General features: G+C 45.3%; 1 protein-coding gene across 2 annotated transcripts in view; it reads left to right on the top strand.

The window, feature by feature from the left end:
• CNKSR1 (connector enhancer of kinase suppressor of Ras 1) overlaps positions 1–17,681 on the top strand; it is a 415,561-nt gene that overhangs the window by 122,124 nt on the left and 275,756 nt on the right. For both annotated transcript variants that reach the window (XM_069622809.1, XM_069622810.1), the window contains exon 5: positions 10,682–10,726. In XM_069622809.1, coding sequence (XP_069478910.1) covers positions 10,682–10,726 — 45 coding nt within the window. The remainder of the gene's footprint in view (positions 1–10,681; positions 10,727–17,681) is intronic.

The raw sequence follows: 17,681 nt of genomic DNA on the forward strand, positions 1-17,681 counted from the left end.
TTGTGCGATCCTCACACCTTCGCTGACTTTTCTGAAGCTGCATCTCTTCCTCAAGATAGCAGCCCCTCTGCTGGCTCCATTACCCGTTGGAACGGAGATACCTGCTCTGGGTTTCAGATTGGACCTTCTTCCTGGCAGTGGCAGGCTTGTTGGCTGTGCTGAGGCTTGGGACTGGTCTTGTGTCTTCAGATTGGTTGGGGCTAGGTCGGACTTGCTTAGGCTGCTGGTCGAAGAGAGACTTGGCAATGAGTATCCCCTCTTTTCCTACTCGCCAGGCTCACCATCTCCATGTTGCTGGACTTTGGCCTGCACAACAAGATGGCCGTCTGTCTTTTCTTCAGCCTTGTGAGTACCCGCTCATCCTTTTCCCTTGTTTGCCTTACGTACTTGCTTTGGACTTACTTGTATCCTTTCCATGTTTCCGGCAATGCTGTCCCTGCTCTGGCCTATGGTGTTGCCCACTCACTCTGTTTTGTGACTTGGGTTGCGCTATTGCCCCCACCCTCTTTTCTTCTCTTCTCTTTGTGGCCCTTTCATGCTCCTTCTTGCACATGTTACCCTCTCTTCCCTCCCTTCCCACCGCCTGCTTGCTTTTGTTAACACCAGACAGTTGGGACACCCTTGCTGGTTTTGTGTGGTCCATCTCCTGCTTCTGATTTGTAGGGTGTGCACCGTCGCTCCCCGCTCTCACCTTTTCTGACACTGGCACCTAGTCTGCTCTCTGGTAGTGACTTGGTTGCTCTCACCAGCTTCCTTGCCACCTTTTTCTGTTCCATGCACCCCATCTCTCCTACATCTAGGTCTGCGCTATGGATCTCTCCTCTAGGACTGAGTGCGTCTAATGGCCTTTCCATTCATGCTTTTTGGGCTTGGATTTCTCAGTTCACTGCTTGATCAGTTGTTCCCCACCCTGTTCTATTGTGTGTGCCAAGTGTTGCTGCACCGCTTGGTACTGTTTCCTACACTGTGTCTCTTATTAAATGTACTGTTACACTCCTGACCCTGCTTACTCTCGACCTTCTGTACTTCATTTGCAGCAATGTTGGCTTTACTGTGTGCCTGTGGTAGCCCTGTGCTACCGTGGTGCTGCCATTTTTGTTTGGCCACATTATCACCTGTAGCATCACCATCCACTATCCCTTAACTCTCTTCCTTAGCATCCACATCTCCCGCAGTTCTGCCCTCTTGATCAGATACGCCTTGGTGTGCTGCAGACTGGGCATTGTCTGGTATTTTGCTTGGGCAAGGGATGTGCCTTGGCTTTGTCTGCACCTCCTCTCGTTAGATAATGTAACCTTCCACTGCAACAAGCAGCTTCTTGGTCCTACTGCGTGAGTTTGCCCTTTGTCTGGTCCTGGCCGTCTGTGTCTGCTTCTCTGTCTCCCGTGCCCTGGCATTGGTGGTCAATTGCTGCCATATTACCCATCAGACTCTTTACCCCTTCCTTCCCTGTCTCCCGTTTGGCTTTCACCTGATTTGATTTTTGTGGCATTTTTAATGCACAGCACCACAAACTTTATTGTATCTAGGCGCAAGATTGAGATCAAAATAAATGTAGGTGTGAAGAATGAGTCGCCAGAGGGATAATAAATAAGTCTACAGAAGGCCAAAAATGTGGTCCCAACTAGCAATGTTTTCAGAGGCAAGGTCTTCCATAAGTGAGGGCCTTGAACAGCACAGCTCCTGCTGCTCGTATCACCTCTTTGCTTAAACGCAGAGCGAGAATCCTCTGCTTAAATATAGGGTTAGGGACAGCTAAGAGATGTCTGTTAGCATAACAGAGATGCCTGGGAGGTTTATAGGGAACCATTGTATCTACTAGATAGATGGGGGGCAAGGGGCCTAGATCATCAATACACCTGAATAAAGGTACAGCACCGATTAAAACATATGGGAGACCTTGAGATTGATTGACACTGCCCAATGAGCTATTCTACTTTTCAGATCTAATCACATGTGTGACTGTCCCTAACCATCTAAAGTGATCAAGAACCTAGGCATATTAATGGGTCATGGGCTTGTACTGGAACCTCAAGTCAACACATCAGTCAAAAAGTGCTCCTAGCATATCCACTCTCTGGTGGACTATGCCCTGCCCCCTTCTTTGACACAGCGCTGTCTGTCATCTCTCTGATGCTTTCAAGAATGGACAACACAAACTGCATCTACTTGGGTATTCCTGCCCACCTCACAAAAAAAGGTAAACCGATCCAAAACACAGCTGCTAGATTACTACTCGGATGCGAGCTCTCAAAACACTGCACTGGTTACGAATGCAAAAAAGGATTCACTTTATGACCCTCTGCATCACTCGCAGAGAACTTGAAGGTCAAGGAGCAGATTTCCTTAAATTAAATCTCACTCTACCTACCAATCAACCAGACACCTAATATCAAGAAATGATGTACTGCTAGAAATGAGAAAAGTGCGCAGAGAAGGGTACAGGCTGTTTCTTTTCTACTATGGTGGCCAAACCCTGGAACGTGCTACGAAGGGAAATCCACACTTGAAAAGACCACCTGAAGTTCAGGAAAAGTCTAAAAGCCTGGCTCTTCATTTCTTAGCAGACAGAATGTTTAATCTACAGCCATCGATCAGTGGAAATTACACTTCTAAATAAAGTGAATTTCACACTCAGGCTCGACCTAAGTGAACACCACACCGGCACCTGAATGTCCACCTAGAGCACAACGCATGATTCTAAAATTTAGAATGACTAGAAAATCTCCCCTCAAGGCACTGCTCAAGCCCTAAGAAAACCCTCTCGCCCTATCTCCCCGAATGTCTAACCCTCAACAAAGGACATGTTAAGGCATAGAAAGACCACTAATTCGAAAGCACCACAGCAAGGTTCGAAATTGCTGGGAGCTATTTAGCCTCTTCTTCAAGCCCAGGAGAGCCTGGTTAGCTTGACGCCAACAGCTACTAGGAGCTACTTTCAGCTCCTGGGGTCAACTGGTGCCATACAAACATACCTATGTGACATTACACTTCTGTTTTTTGGGAATGTGTATATAGAAGCATTAGGGATATCGAAGACGTTTATGGCATAAAGATTCTATATAATGGACAACAAGGTAAAGTTTTCATCCCACATGAAAGTCCGATTTGTGGCACACTATACACAAACTCCTGATTCTCTAGCGGTAGCTCCTGCATAATGGGTGATGGCTGATGCCCAGGAGCTAGTTTTAGCTCCTACTCACAAAATCTTAATTTCAACCCCTGCCACAGAGATCCCAAGAACACTTCCCCCCCCCCCACATTTTGATTAATCCTCAATTTCTTTCCATCTTACCAACTAGCCACTTGCACACTGCTTTTAAAAAAGACCCACTGCCCAAATGTCAAACACAAATGTGCACCTCGAACTACAATTAAGATACACGGTCCATGGACTATGCACAGCCACACTGGAAGCACAACACCACCCCTCTGCAAAAAAGCCATCTTCCTTCTACATTTCACACTTTGGAAGCCTACATGCACATAGAGCTCTGGGTTTTTCCGATCTGCAACCTCAACACAAAGCACTGCAATTATGCCTTTCCCCTCTCCTCCCAACAAGCAACCTCACCCACTCTTTTCGAGATCCACCGGCGCACCTTGGCAACGGTGTGCTGTACAAATCTAAAAAACATAACATCCGGAAGTGCTTGTGCGATAGTCACCTGATTTTAGTCATTGTGTGATAAAGGCTTACAACTTCCTGCTCTGCGTGATAAGAAAAATGTACTGTGCCACTAAAAAAGTGAATACATTTTTGTGGATTTAGCAAGGAAATGTTAATTGTCTTGTCTGCATTCAAAGGCATTAATGGTTTGCTTCATGATTCAATATACTTTGAAAGAAGCAGATTGAAAACCCAACCTGGGCTTTGAAAAGTGTATCTGTCAGAGTGCTCATTTTACCAAAGATTAGCACTTTATGGAAGCTGCAACTGTTCAGAAAATAGGGTCACTCCTACACTTCATTTGGGGTCCTGGCTCCTCCGCATTAAAAAAAATAGGCTGCTTGAAATAGTCTGTGTCGGAAATGCAGTAAGTGGCCCCAGCATGAGAGAATTTGCAGGATCGTGCCTGGGACATCTTATGATAGCTCCCCCTAGGGATAGGGCCCAATACTTTCGTCAACATTTCAGAGGTACTTCAAATCTCCAAACCTGTAATTTATGCCTCCCATATCTAGGCCTCTGTGCATGTAGTTGGGGTGACTCTTGTGAAAGAGGGCAATTTGGCATCTGTGACTGGTGTGCGGGGTACATTTCTATCGGTATGCTGGGGCTTGTATATGGGAGCGCTTTTCTTTTCTTTTTTCTTTGTGAATCCGGTTGAACAAATCAACCGTTCACAAAATAATTAAAACAAGAATACATTATTATTAATAACAATTACATAACATCGTACTTTGATAAATAATACACACATCGATAACCCAATCTCATTAATTTAAATAACGATTCCATTCATTAAATAAAACAATAAAACTCATTAAAAAGGAACAAATGAGAGATAGAAAAATGCACTGTGTTCAGTACACCTAATCACCACTTACATTTTTACAGTGCCACCCTAGTGAAGCAATTTAATACTAGCTATTGTCAGACTGGTGACCTCATCATCCAAAAGTCTGAGCAAGAAGCCGTCCCGATTTAACTGATGGGCTGCTAAGGAGAACCTTTCTTTGTTCTTGCAACACCGAACACTCCACCGTGATGTGCATCCTTGTCTGCAGAATTCCCCCCTTTGCACAAATTATTCCCTATTTCCCCTTCACCCCCAGCTGCACTGACTCTACAAACTTCACCTATCAACACCACGTTTAATCTTTACCTCCAAAATGGACCCTGCCAATATGCATTCGGAAACGTTTGGAGGTACATGGGCAAAACACCAAAAGGCTTATCCAAGAAAGCCAGACTCTTATATGTTTTAATGATCCTACTATTGTCAATAGCCAATCATATTCGAATAGACTTTTTTTAACACGTATGTGATTCGATAATAGGTCTTCCACTGTTTGATTGCAACCGGATAGAATGGAGTCTGCATACCCTCTTAAACTTTCCAACGGCTTAAATGTATTCGGTTTCAAAGTACCCGACATATATAAAAAAAACAAAGACCCAACAGGAGCCTCCAACTATTTCCAATACAATGTTAACTTTTTCTAATCCAAATAACATCTCAAAGATAGCAGCCCCAGTTTGTATCTCAGGGCGGCTATTGGCAAACAATCAGGCACATCTAAGACTCTTTTCCCAATCTTTGCCTCAACCTCAACATAGTCTTATTTCCTTGTAACAGTGGTGAGTTCCATGCCACACAGCAGTGCTGGTACAGCTTTCACTTTTATAAAACTCCATCAGTGGAAGTATTGAAAAACGACAGTACCTCCGATTAATCTTTTTCATTTGCATTGTCAATTTACGTGCCTTGGCAATAATACAAGCAAATAAAACCCTTCTATCTGGTAGAACATCTAAACAAAAACCCAGATAGTTTAGATTCTGAAAGGGGATTATCGTTTGATCATTAATTACCCACGAGTAACCCATACTTTTATTTACATTTTTGTAGTAGCGGATGATACTCGTTTTCCGTTCATTGTTCACCAACCCGTTAACCAATGAGTAGTGGACCACTGCATTTAATTTCCGCTCTAATCCCACCTGTGTTCTGTCGATCAGGGTCACATCACCTGCTACATACAGAATGGACAATGTCACAATGTTAGGAAGGGCATACAATGTTTCTCTAAATGGTCACCCAAGTCCGACCAGTAAAAGTTTAACGGGGAGGGAGCAAAAACACAGCCCTGATGGAGGCCGCTATATGTAAGATTGCGATCCGTCAGGGCTCCCGATCTGTTCAACCTCACCTGCAGGAAATAGTTTTTATATAGATGGATCACAATAGACAACAAGAACAGAGGTATTCTCCATTCATTCAATTTCTCCCACAGTCTTGATCAATTGATTGAATCAAAGGCCTGGCTAACGTCTACTGCCACTGTCAAGTGGCACAGCGAGTAGAGCGCTATCAGTGCAGAGCTTGTTAACGCAGGTTCTAATCCCGCGGGGCCAAACTCAGCCTTTCATCCTTCCGAGGTCGATAAATGAGCACCACACACCGTGGGTAATAATAAGCAGCGCTCAGATACCTGAGGGTTCGTAGCGCTATATAAATGCCAAATCATTAATAATAATAATATTACTGTATAAATATTGGGCAGCCCAACGCCCCCACTGATTCCTGTAGACCGTGCACCACTAAACCATTAATTTCCATGGACATCCCCCTACGACAACCCATTTGGTATATTTGTAAACTAGTTCTTCCAAAACCAATTTGGCTAAAACATTGCTTTTGCAATCTAAAAGGGAGATAGGATGGTAATTTGCAGGACTATTCCTATCACCCTTTTATAAAGTGAGAATAACCACAGCATAATTTCAAGACAAGGGGATCGTTTTTGACCAAACTATGTGGGAACAAAGAATGAAGAGTATCCTGGCCCAAAGATCTGGGTCACTTTTGAGAACTGCATGGTTTAAATCATTCGGACCCGATGCCCTGAAGGTGTCTCACCCACTAGTCCCCCGGGGATCTGTCATCCAGGTTGCCAGGAGACGGCCATCGCTTTTGGAACCAGTTCCTGGGGGTGGACCAGTGCAGGAGGATCACCTGGGTGAGGAGTCCTCTGGGAGTGGGACACCAGATGGCGAGACTCGGTATCCCCTTCCCTGTAACACCTTTACCCCATCCTACCAGGTAGAATACTTAGGACCTCAACCCACCAACCCCCTTTTTACAACATGAACACTTTCTCACAGACCGCTCGCTATGAGGGAAAACTGACTGATACCCGAGCCGTATACCTGACATGTCCCAATACAATGGTCGGGCAGGGTAAGGCAATTACTGACATCACGCACACCTGCAGCTTTTTAACATGACCCAGGTGTATAAAGATAGGGGGCTGTGAAGGAGTAGGAAGATGTTGTACGAGCAAGGCAAAACACACAAGTATACAGCAGTTCCAAAATGGCAGTTTAAAACGAGGAGAAAGAGAGCGGAACAGAAAGGGATTGCAAGGAGGGAAGTGCCTTTTGACCTTTTCGACAAGGAATTGTTACTTTCACAAAACCTCAAGAATAGCAAACGGAAGACCAAGAAACCAGGTTGAGGAACCCTGCATTGTGTGTTGGAGGTATATTGGGCCCTCCCTTGTCGATAATCCAGGCGGGGAGAATCACCTGCTGCCATGGTACTGTACCTGGCTCCTACAACAAAGTGGCACCAGTGAAAGCACCAGTGAAAGCAACAAAGCCGGTGAGTTGGGGGCGAACAATACCAGGCTGGTCTGTGTTGGAGCCAAGGTTGCAAGCAGCAACATTGTATGGTGAACAGTGTTTAAAAAGTGGCAGTGACCCAACATTTGAAAAGAGGAGTTGAGATTGATACGAACTTTGCTGATACAGGGTCAGTGACCCAATATTGGAGAAATATTATTTCATGGATGCAAGAAAGTGATTGGAAAACACAAAAGTGCTGGCAGGTTAGTAAACCAGGCCAACAGTGAGTCTGGGACTCGCACCCAAAGGAGTGGGAAGATAAATGACCTTAAAGTTGTGACAGTAAGGCAACATTCTTGCAGGAGAGTAAACCAGGAGTGGGAAAGGAAATGAACTTAGTCATGAAACAGTAAGTGGACATCCAGGCAGAAGAGTAAACCAAGAGTAAGAAGAAATGTAAACCTGACATTGTGAAACAGTAACCAACCAAATATAACAGGGACGCCCGCCACCCTTTTTGGATCATTGAGACAGCTGGAAATTCCCTGGCATGAGAGTACACCAGGGGCATAAAGAAGAATGAGCAGTGAGAAGCGGAAGACCTGTACCCCTTCAACACTAATGGAAATACAGAGTGTAAGTAGCTGAAAATGTATAGGAATTGTGTGTTTGAAGGAAGTCCATGGGCAGATTAATCCTCAGTTGAACGGTGTGGAAAAAGAAGAAAAGAGAAAGAACCAAGGGAAAGAGGCCTTTTCCTTAAAGAAACAGTGGAAGTGTAAAAAGTGGAAGAAGTCAAGGGAGCTAGTGTCCCCTTGAGACTGTAAACTATCGTAAGGGAAGCAACATGCAGGGGAAGAATCCCTCTGTATATATTGTTGATCTTTATAACACACAATGAGAGACCAGGAGAAACCTAGGGGAAGGGAGGATCCCTTTCTCTACAACAATTCCTTATTTCTTTTCTTGTCTACACTTTAAAACTTTACATTTTTGGAACTCTGAAAAGCTAAAAGTGTATAACTTTTGTGAATCCCTTTTGTATACATTATATTTTATTGAGAGCGTTAGGGTCCGTTTAGGATTTTCGGACACAGGACGCTCTTTTGTTTAACACTGTGACACAGACGTTCCTTAGTTTTGTTGAGGCAGGGAACCCCATTTTAGGATTAGGGATAGATTGCATTTCACCCAACCTTCTCATTGTTTTGATAGCCGACACCCACCACGCCACTTTGTCCGAGTCTTACTCTTGATCCCTTACACCTGGCATGGGGGCGGTCCGAGTGTTGACCTGTGACAGGGAGCCCCAATCCTTGGCCCGTGGCAGAGTATTGTGACTGAGAGCAAGTGGGTCAACGGTCTGCAACGGCGAGGCACCCATGATTGGGGTGTAGTTGTTTGTTGTGATTGCTGGTGTGTGGGGGCCCCTGACCCAGTGAGTGGCGGTCAATGACACGTGGCCAGCTGTGAGTGATGACCAGGGGAGCCCATGACTGGGCATCAGCGGCAGCTCAAAAACCTGACTGGAGTTGTCAGGTTTTTGAGAGTTTGCAACTGAGAGCAAAGCCGGTGGGTGACATTGAGTGGGTGAATTTGGACTGGGCGCAAGGTGGGTGGCCTTTGACTATGTGCCAGTGTGGGCTCCTGGTGTTTAGGAGCTTGTGGGCAAGAGTGGACATAGGCCTGTGACTTGTGGCAAGACGGGGCATCTGACTAATATAGAGTGATATGCGGTGAGTGGTGATCTGTGACTGACGGGGAGTGGGGGCATGTGATTGAGGGCGAGTGGTGATCTCTGAGGAAGGGTGAGTGGTGTACTGTCACTGGGGTACAGTCTGTGATTCACTGCTGCTGGCGAGTTCTGACTGAGAGGGAGTGCGGGCCTGTGAAGGGTCGCTTTGGTAGGATGGGCTTCCATTTATATCTCATGCGTCATTCTGTATCGTCGGGTTCTTCTGGGAGAGGTCCAGTGAGGGCTCAGGTGTCAGCAAGACTGGCGCAGAAGGAAGCGAGTACACGATAGACTCCAGCTTCAGAGTTGGAGACGGGCAAAGAGTGGGGAAAGCGGGACCCTGCGAGGGTGTGACGCACACCAAGACGGAGATGCAGTAGAAAGGTGAGGCCATAGCTCTCAACTCACACGCTTTTGGCGGGTGTCACCCGCCTTGTAAACAGCGGACTCACCTGCCAAGCCTCCAGCACGCCCATTCATTTCAATGGGCCTCTCACCCGGCAAAAACAAAATCGGGTGTTTTCACCCGCCTTTGTGATACAAATGGTTGAGAGCTATGGGTGAGGCAGACTGGGCACGCTCTCTCTGAGGAACACACGGAAATGGAGACGGGCCTCCAGAGAGTGGAACTAGGACGACAGCATCGAGAGAGAGGACAAGACGGGTAAAAGAGAGCGTGAGACAGGCAAAAAGGCGGGGGAAACGGGACCATGCGAGTGTGTGACGCACACTAAGACAGAGAGTGACGGAGATGCAGTAGAAAGGTATGGCAGAATGGACACGCTCGCTCTGAGGAAATGGAGACAGGCGCCCAGAGAGTGAAACTAAGACGACAGCAGAGAGAGAGGAAAAGACGGGTACAATTAGCGTGAGACAGGCAAAGAGCAGGGAAAACGGGACCGTGCGAGGGTGTGACGCACATTAAGACGGAGAGGCAGTGGAAAGGTGAGGCAGACCGGACACGCTCTCTCTGAGGAACACACGGAAATGGAGACGGGCCTCCAGAGAGTGGAACTAGGACGACAGCAGAGGGAGAGGAACAGCGGGTACAACAGAGCGCGAGACCGGCACATCCGGTACAGGGCGAGAGGGAGTGAATCATTGAGTTACACAAGGACGCACCTTGGCCAATATATGACACAGAACACAACATGGGTCTAGAGTGGCTGCCAGAGAGAGAGGGGTGAAAGCAGGAGAAATAGTGGGACCCCGATAGAGACACAGGGAAGAGGAGAGCAAATTGTTAAATTGAAAGCGCAGGCGGAAGTAGTAAAGTGTATGCCGCCATCGCTGCAGAGGGTTAATGGCGCATTATTTACGTACATTAGTCATTTCATATTTTGCGATGTGAAAGTACTGTTTATTGGAGTTAATGGTGACTATTAGAACATCCTGCCACTAGTGGATGGTTTTAAAATCACCCAGGTCGTTTTAAAGGTTTCAGACTGTGCTTTTATCGTGCCTGTGATTAGGGGATCGTTGTTCACCGATTGCAGAACCCCTCTGCTGCCTTCCTGGACCCTCTTTCCCTCACTTCTTCCTGGGTGACCCCTTCTTTCATTCTCTAACTCCCCCAGGGCTTACCCCATCTCTGCCTCCCGCTTCCTTTATTTTTCGTCTCATTCTCGGTCTTTTGTTTTTATTTCCAGGACACCCTGACGGTCTCAGAAAAGGAAGAGAGCATTTTATCCATTGTAAGTATAAGACGTTTCTATCTTTCCACCTGACTGATCGTTCGCCTGCACATCTGACCTGAACGTCTGCCTGTCACCTCGCCAAGTCGCTGTATGACCCCCTTCTGTCCATCTGTCTATTTTGCCTTCTTAGCTGGCTGCCTGTTTACACATCTGCCAGTGCATCTGTATTCAGATAGGGCCCCGCTTGTGCTTCCACCTTTCTGATCATTTGTGCGCCAGCATCCCTGTTTCTATGGATGCCTGCTTTTCTGCCTCTCTCTCTGTTTTGCAAGTTTGTGTCTGTGCTTTTTAAACACTCACTTTATTATCTTTCCGCATATGTCTCTCCCTGACCACCTGCTGGTCATTCTTCCTGCATTCATGCACCTTATTTTATTTATTTATTTTGACATCTATAAAGCGCACCAAACCCTTGGGCATCGGCGCTGTACCTTACTTTGCCTACCTGCCTGCATGCATGCACACCCTTTGGCTTGCCTACCAATTGCACTGCATGACTGTCTTCTGAACACTTTGACTTATTTCTTGTCAGGAAATGTGCCCATGGGTGATTTATTTCCCTGTCATTGCATTTGTTCTGCATTCTCGTGAGCTTGTGTCCCTGCCTGCCCTTCAATGGGTCTGTTTCTTTCCTGTTGGCCGTTGAGTTGCCTTTGTCTGCCATTCGCTTTCCTGCCCCCTGCCTATTGGGTTTCTTATCCGCCTGCCAGTTTGTCTACTCATCTGTAAATATCGTTCCAGGCTTCCCACCAGTTTGCCAGTCTGTGTGCTTGCCATTCTGTGGGCCTGCCTGTCCGCCAATTAGTTTGCCTGCCCATGTTTCCAATGTGTTGCTTGCGTGCCGGACAAGCAGAGTGGAGGGGCAGGCACTTTGCTTGCCTGCCAGTCTGTGTCAAAGGCCATCTTCTCAGAACACGTGCATCCACACATGTGTGTATGTTTACCTGCATGTCTCATAGTTTTGCCAGACTTTATACCTATCTATTTTCTGCTGTGCCTTTCCTACCTGTTTTCCATTCTTATTTATTTATTTATTTATTTAGTTTGGTTTATTGCAAACCTTTCATAAATTCATATCCAATTCTCTCTTAAAACATCTTATGAATAAATAGCTAAAATGAATAAATAGCTAAAACGTCATATCTCAAAACAATATCAGATTAGTTTGGTCTACAAAAAGAACGCTACGAAATCTCTCTTAATTTTATTATTGGCCAATGCACTTGTGTTTCGTCGCTTCCTTTCTTGAGTTCACACTATAGTGCTCGCTTGTTTTGCCCTCAAGCAGTCTCACCAATTATCTTTACATACTAACCGGAAAATAAGCTCAGCAAAAAAACCCAGAAAACTCCCCAATGCCTACATTGAAAAATCCTCACAGAGAGTTGTACCGTCGTCTTAATTATTTTTCTAGTCCCAGCTCTGTATTTACTGGCACACTCTCTGTGTGCAGATTGCATGTGCTGGCTTTTATATAATGGGAACCAATGGAGTGATGTACATCCGGAGGGAGGGAGGCATACAGTACAACAATATGCATACAATTTGAAAGCTACTCTTTGCTCTGTAGAGGGTGAGTTCAGTCCAATTCTCTGTGAGATTGCAGAAGGTCTTCAGATAAACCTCATACCAGCCCTAATTATCACAGGAAGCGAAGAGCCAACTACACCCCATACCTTGGTGGACCAGAATGTTGTCACTATTCTCATCACTTCCCTGCTGCATATTCATCTTTAGTGAATCTGAATGTTAGCTCTCCTCGTCGTTATGAACCTATCCCCCAGATAAAACGTAACCATGTCAGCTTTTTGGAGGTAAAGCGGCTAGGTGATGAGATTGGCAGAGGAACAATGTCTTATGTTTTTGAAATTTGGTCACATACAAAAGCCTGTTTCAGTTTAAGAGCCAGTAACCCAGTATCGACTAAAGCTCGAGCTATTGGTCAGCCTGTTGGCTCAAAGATTACCTCAATTAAGGTCTGTCCTGAATGCGCTTGCAATGTTTGCAAGAAAGCTTTTTACTCTGTGTGTAGGATGGTGGAGTGGACACAATCTCAAAACTCAAAAAAAATATTTTTGTAGATTTGCTCTTGGTGATATTTTCCTCGTGCACCATTGATGTGAATTTTGCCAGAAAACCTCCTTTCAGCATGAAATTGACCCACGCTTTCGAAACGTGTGCCAGCCAATACAAAATGCAATGACAGATAATAAATAGTTGGTGGTGTTTTCTATTACAGTAAAAGATTGTGGGCCCGGTTCATGGAATATTCCCCGGTTCAAAGTGAATTTGCACTGCTGAAAAGTGACTTTACACGGCCGACACAAACCCTGATTCATGGAACTGTGCAAAGTGTATTTTTGCAGTGCAAAGTCCGGGCAAAGTCATTTTGTACTGCAAAAAGGACTATGCACTGACTTTGCACAGTTCCATGAATCAGGGTTTGTGTCGGCAGTGCAAATTCACTTTGAACCGGGCAAGTAATCCATGAATCGGGGCCAATTGGTGTTTTATTATTTGGGAACGTGCGTCCTATTTGGGTTACTTTTTAGTAGCTGTGCATTCCGACCAGAATTTGAGGCGACGCAGACAGACTGTCACTGCTCCCCATTTGTGATACAAAAATGTCATTGTGTAAGTAAACTACGTTGGCTGTTAAATGCGCATGTTGGGGGAGGGGCATGTCTTTAGTCAGACTGTAGAGATGCCACTACAGTGTTTTTAAATCCCACATACCCAGTGATTTTAAAAGACGCATTGGCAAAGCCACAAGTTGACTTTTGTATAGGCATGCCCACATGTTTTCCGGTTGAAGCCATACCTGACCTTCGGATGGCAACAGCTGGCAAACGGTGCTAGCCCCTGGGCATACTATGAAAGTGCCTGGCAAATTCCGACAGAATGCCCATAAAAGACCCAACACTGTTGGCTCTGGAAATGCATTTTTGAACAAAAATTCAAAGTAAGGAACAGATGCATGAGCACACATACTCTTGAACAGGGGAGCCGACTTATGTATTTCCCGTGGGGGCGGCAAAATACATGAAGTGACATCACTGGCAGTTATATGACCGCAAATTTGCATGTAGTCGCCAACTTGGTGCAACGGCGTGCGCGGGGGTTGGCACGCGCAGAACAGTGGAAACATTTGCTAGCATGCACTGCATATACTAAAGTCAAGAAAGGAGATGATTTAAGCCTTCGAGTTGCATTCCAGTAAGACATCACTACCCCTACTCCACCGCTCTATAATCGTCCAGCAACACAGCTAGGATGGGAGAATGAAATGCTTTCTAAACAGAAGGTACAGCTGCAAGGTGGCGTACCACCACCACCACCACCAAAAAAAAAAAAAGTTCCCAATTCAAGGGAAACGAGAAGTAAAGACATTTCCCGATTAAAAACTACCAAGCAAGATGTGTGTGGTGCCATAGTTCAGTAAAACATCAACAATTCAAACTTACATAGTGCTGCTGTAGATTGGCCAGCCACAAGTGAAATTTGCTAAGATGTTACCTCTGGGTAACCAGATAGAGTTAGGGATGTAGCTTAATCTTAAACCTTTCAGTGGCCACATCAGATGTGCTGCTGAAGTATAATGCAATCCTGGCTGAAGTATAATGCAATCCTGGCTGAAGTATAATGCAATCAAGTGTGGTTTCAGACTTGGGGGGGTGGGGGGGAGAGTGTTAACTGCTTTTAACATTGTAGTTTACTAGAAATTCTGGTAAAGTAGTGTACAATGTTAAAAAGCAGTTACCCAGGCTCACCCGGCACCCAGGTGATGTTTGGGACTGATGGAAGCACTCGCGTCTAAATGTTGTAGCCATGGTTGTCTCCATGTTTTAAAAACTCCCACTTTTCGGGTTTTCAACATTCATTTGAAACACCCCTTATTCAAAAAATGAAGGAGTCAGTAAAAAAGCCAATGCTGAAAAGCCTATTTCGCACACGTAGTAAGACCCAAAGGATAAGAGCGACTGTATAGCAGACCATACTCCAGGATTACCTTCAGTCAAAATTCACCCACTGCAATGTTCCTAAATTCAGATTGCAGAGTAGTGTCCGACTGAACCTCAATCGGCTCTTCCTGGGCATCAAATGAATGATGCACCACCTCCTCTGCCAGAAAAGTCTGCATCACCCAGTCATTAATGCCGGATGGAATTTCCAACATATATCTGAAAGCAAACCAAGTAGAATGGGCCGCGCTGATGGCGTCTATCTTTAAGAAATGTTCGGAGCAGAAATCTTTGCCGCCCTCATGGACAAAATCCATCATTGTCTCTATCTACAAAAAGGGGGACATTACAGATCCACTAAACTATCGTCCCATAGCTAATTTTGGACTGCATTGGTAAAGTCTTTGGGAGTCTGCTTCTGAAACGATTCCAATCCTGGACAGAGTCTGCCCCGTGCAACGATAAATTTCAATCAGGCTTAAAAAAAAACATGGGCACGGCAGCAAACATTTTAACCATCAGCACCCTGAAAAGCAAGGTTTGGGAGGGAAAATCTCGGATTTTTGTCGCTTTCATCGACCTCTCCCAGGCTTTCGATCTAGTTGATGGGTCTCGCCTGTGGCAAAAACTAGAGGGGTGGTGTTGCCCCCAGGAGATTCTGCAACCAATCAAAGCCCTACACTCGGACACCACCCTCAGGGTCCGTTTGTCACAAAGAGGCAATCTATCAAAAGAAATCCAGACTGGGCGGGGGGGTAAAACAAGGATGCCCACTAGCTCCAGCGTTGTTCCTTGCATACATCGGCGACTACGGGGCCTCAGAAGATCTGGCGCATACTTTCCCACCGTCAGTCGCATCCGTCAAAATAAGCCATCTGTTATATGCAGACGATCTAATTTTACTGGATCAGACTCAGATCAGCCTCCAGAGACAGTTATCCAATCTACTTACTTGCACAGCAGAAAACAACTTAAAAATAAACAAAGAGAAAACCAAAATCATGATATTGGAAGCCGGCGAGAAGAAGAAGAAAAGCACAGACAAATTCAAATGGTGCCTTGAGAAAAACGTGATCGAGAGGGTCACAGATGACAAATACTTGGGCCTTTCGATAGACAGTTTGAAACATGAGTCTTCCATGCAGAACGCCCTCCAAATCAAAATCAAGAAGCTGGCCTCCCAAGGAAAGGCAATCGACTCAAAATTTGGAAAATTCTCATGCATCCCCGTGATGGAGGGGGCGACTTTTTTCCTGTAGAATTCTATCGCCTACGGAGCTGAGGCCATGCCAACGATTCCAGCCAGAACTTGGCAGAAACTAGAAAGCATGTTTTGGAAGGCGGTTCTTTCTCTCCCAAAATCTACATCCATTGCTGCAATCCGTCGTGAGCTGAGTCTAGTGTCATTAACGGCAACTGTAAACATAAATGCCCTCAGGCTATTCTGAAAATGTATCATGGACGACAGCGATCAAATCTACGGATTGCTTACCAAAGAACTTCAATCTGGCAAGGTGAAAATGTTAACATCTTGGAAAGAAAAAAACAGGGCCTTACTTGAGTCAGTTACGTGCTCGGAAGCTGACCTCAGCACAGACCCGTCTAGAGTCTATAAGAAACTGAAACACAAGAGTCAGCAACCAATAACAAACTTCATCTTCACCTTCCCCCATCGTTCTGCAAACTCAACGAGCCAATGAAGTACCTCCAAAAAGTCCCGAGCAGGGGGGCGCGAAATTTTCTTGTAAGGATCAGACTGAACTTGCTTGAAACCAATGAAATCCGCAACATTAGAGGCCTATCAGACTCAAGTACGTGCCGCTTGTGCAAATCCAAGACCGAAACAATCAGACATCTACTGTTGTCAGGCCGATCTCAAGTCTTTTTTGAACATACACAAATAAAAAAAAAATGCCAGCATTTACTTCAGGGAAGTATTCATCAAAGCTGGACCTTAGTGTTGCTAGGTGGCTTGCCCAGCTCCAACTGTTCTTTTGCAAAGGTCTAGCTTCCTCTTGAAGCTTCCTTTATTCATTCTTTCCTCTGTGTTCCCATGTCCACAGGAATGCCCCCAAAGGTGGGATTGGGAGTTTCTGGGGTGGTGAGTTCTAGTGGTCTTAGTTTCCTTTATAAAATACACAAATCACATAGTATGTCAACCAGACAATGTATCATGGTGTACAGCTTCAAGGGGGCCACCTAACCCAAAGCAGCACACCAGGAGATGTATTTTGGAACAATCAACATTGTAAACACACCTCTAGTTTAGATTGTAAAGAGTGCTTGTGCTGCAATTACAAGCACCCAGTTAATAAAGTCCAGACTTAAAACACTTGATCAGCATTCAGTGAGTAAAATAACCTTATAAAAATAAAATGCAGCTTTGCATAAAATTACAGAGAATTTTGGGATTATGGGGTAATACTGCTGAAATCCAACATGGAGTCCTATGGACTCCAATTAATGGGGACTAACACTGCCTACCACCACTTGTAATCCGGCAGTAATACCGCCAGACCAAGTGGCAGTAATGGTAGTACAGTTTGGTGGTATCTCGGCAGATTTACAGGCCACACAGAGACATCACCTCTCTCCATGTTGTCTTTCATTGTAAAGTGGATTACCAGGTTTCAGACCTGTAAAATACCCCTGTCTCCTGAGGTGACTCAGACCCCCACCATTCCATCCTACAAAAACTTGATGTCCCAGGCTGTTCTTCTAGTCTACTTTTATTCTACCCATGTAGATCCAGGAACGTCATACTCCTGTTACTTTCTTGGATTATTTTACTTCCTGTTCCTTAAAGCCAGGGGTCTTAAACATGTGGCTCTCCAGATGTTTTGTACTAAGACTCCTATGATCCATCACCATTGACTATGCTGGCTGGGGCTGATGAGCATTGTAGTCCAACACATCTGCAGAGCTAAAGGTTGCAGAACCCGGCATCCAAGCAGAGGCCTGGAACTCCATACTGCCATACGCACCTTATC

Source organism: Ambystoma mexicanum, chromosome 11 (genome assembly GCF_040938575.1).
Source record: "Ambystoma mexicanum isolate Mex_15411 chromosome 11, UKY_AmexF1_1, whole genome shotgun sequence".
Taxonomy (NCBI): Eukaryota; Metazoa; Chordata; class Amphibia; order Caudata; family Ambystomatidae; genus Ambystoma; species Ambystoma mexicanum.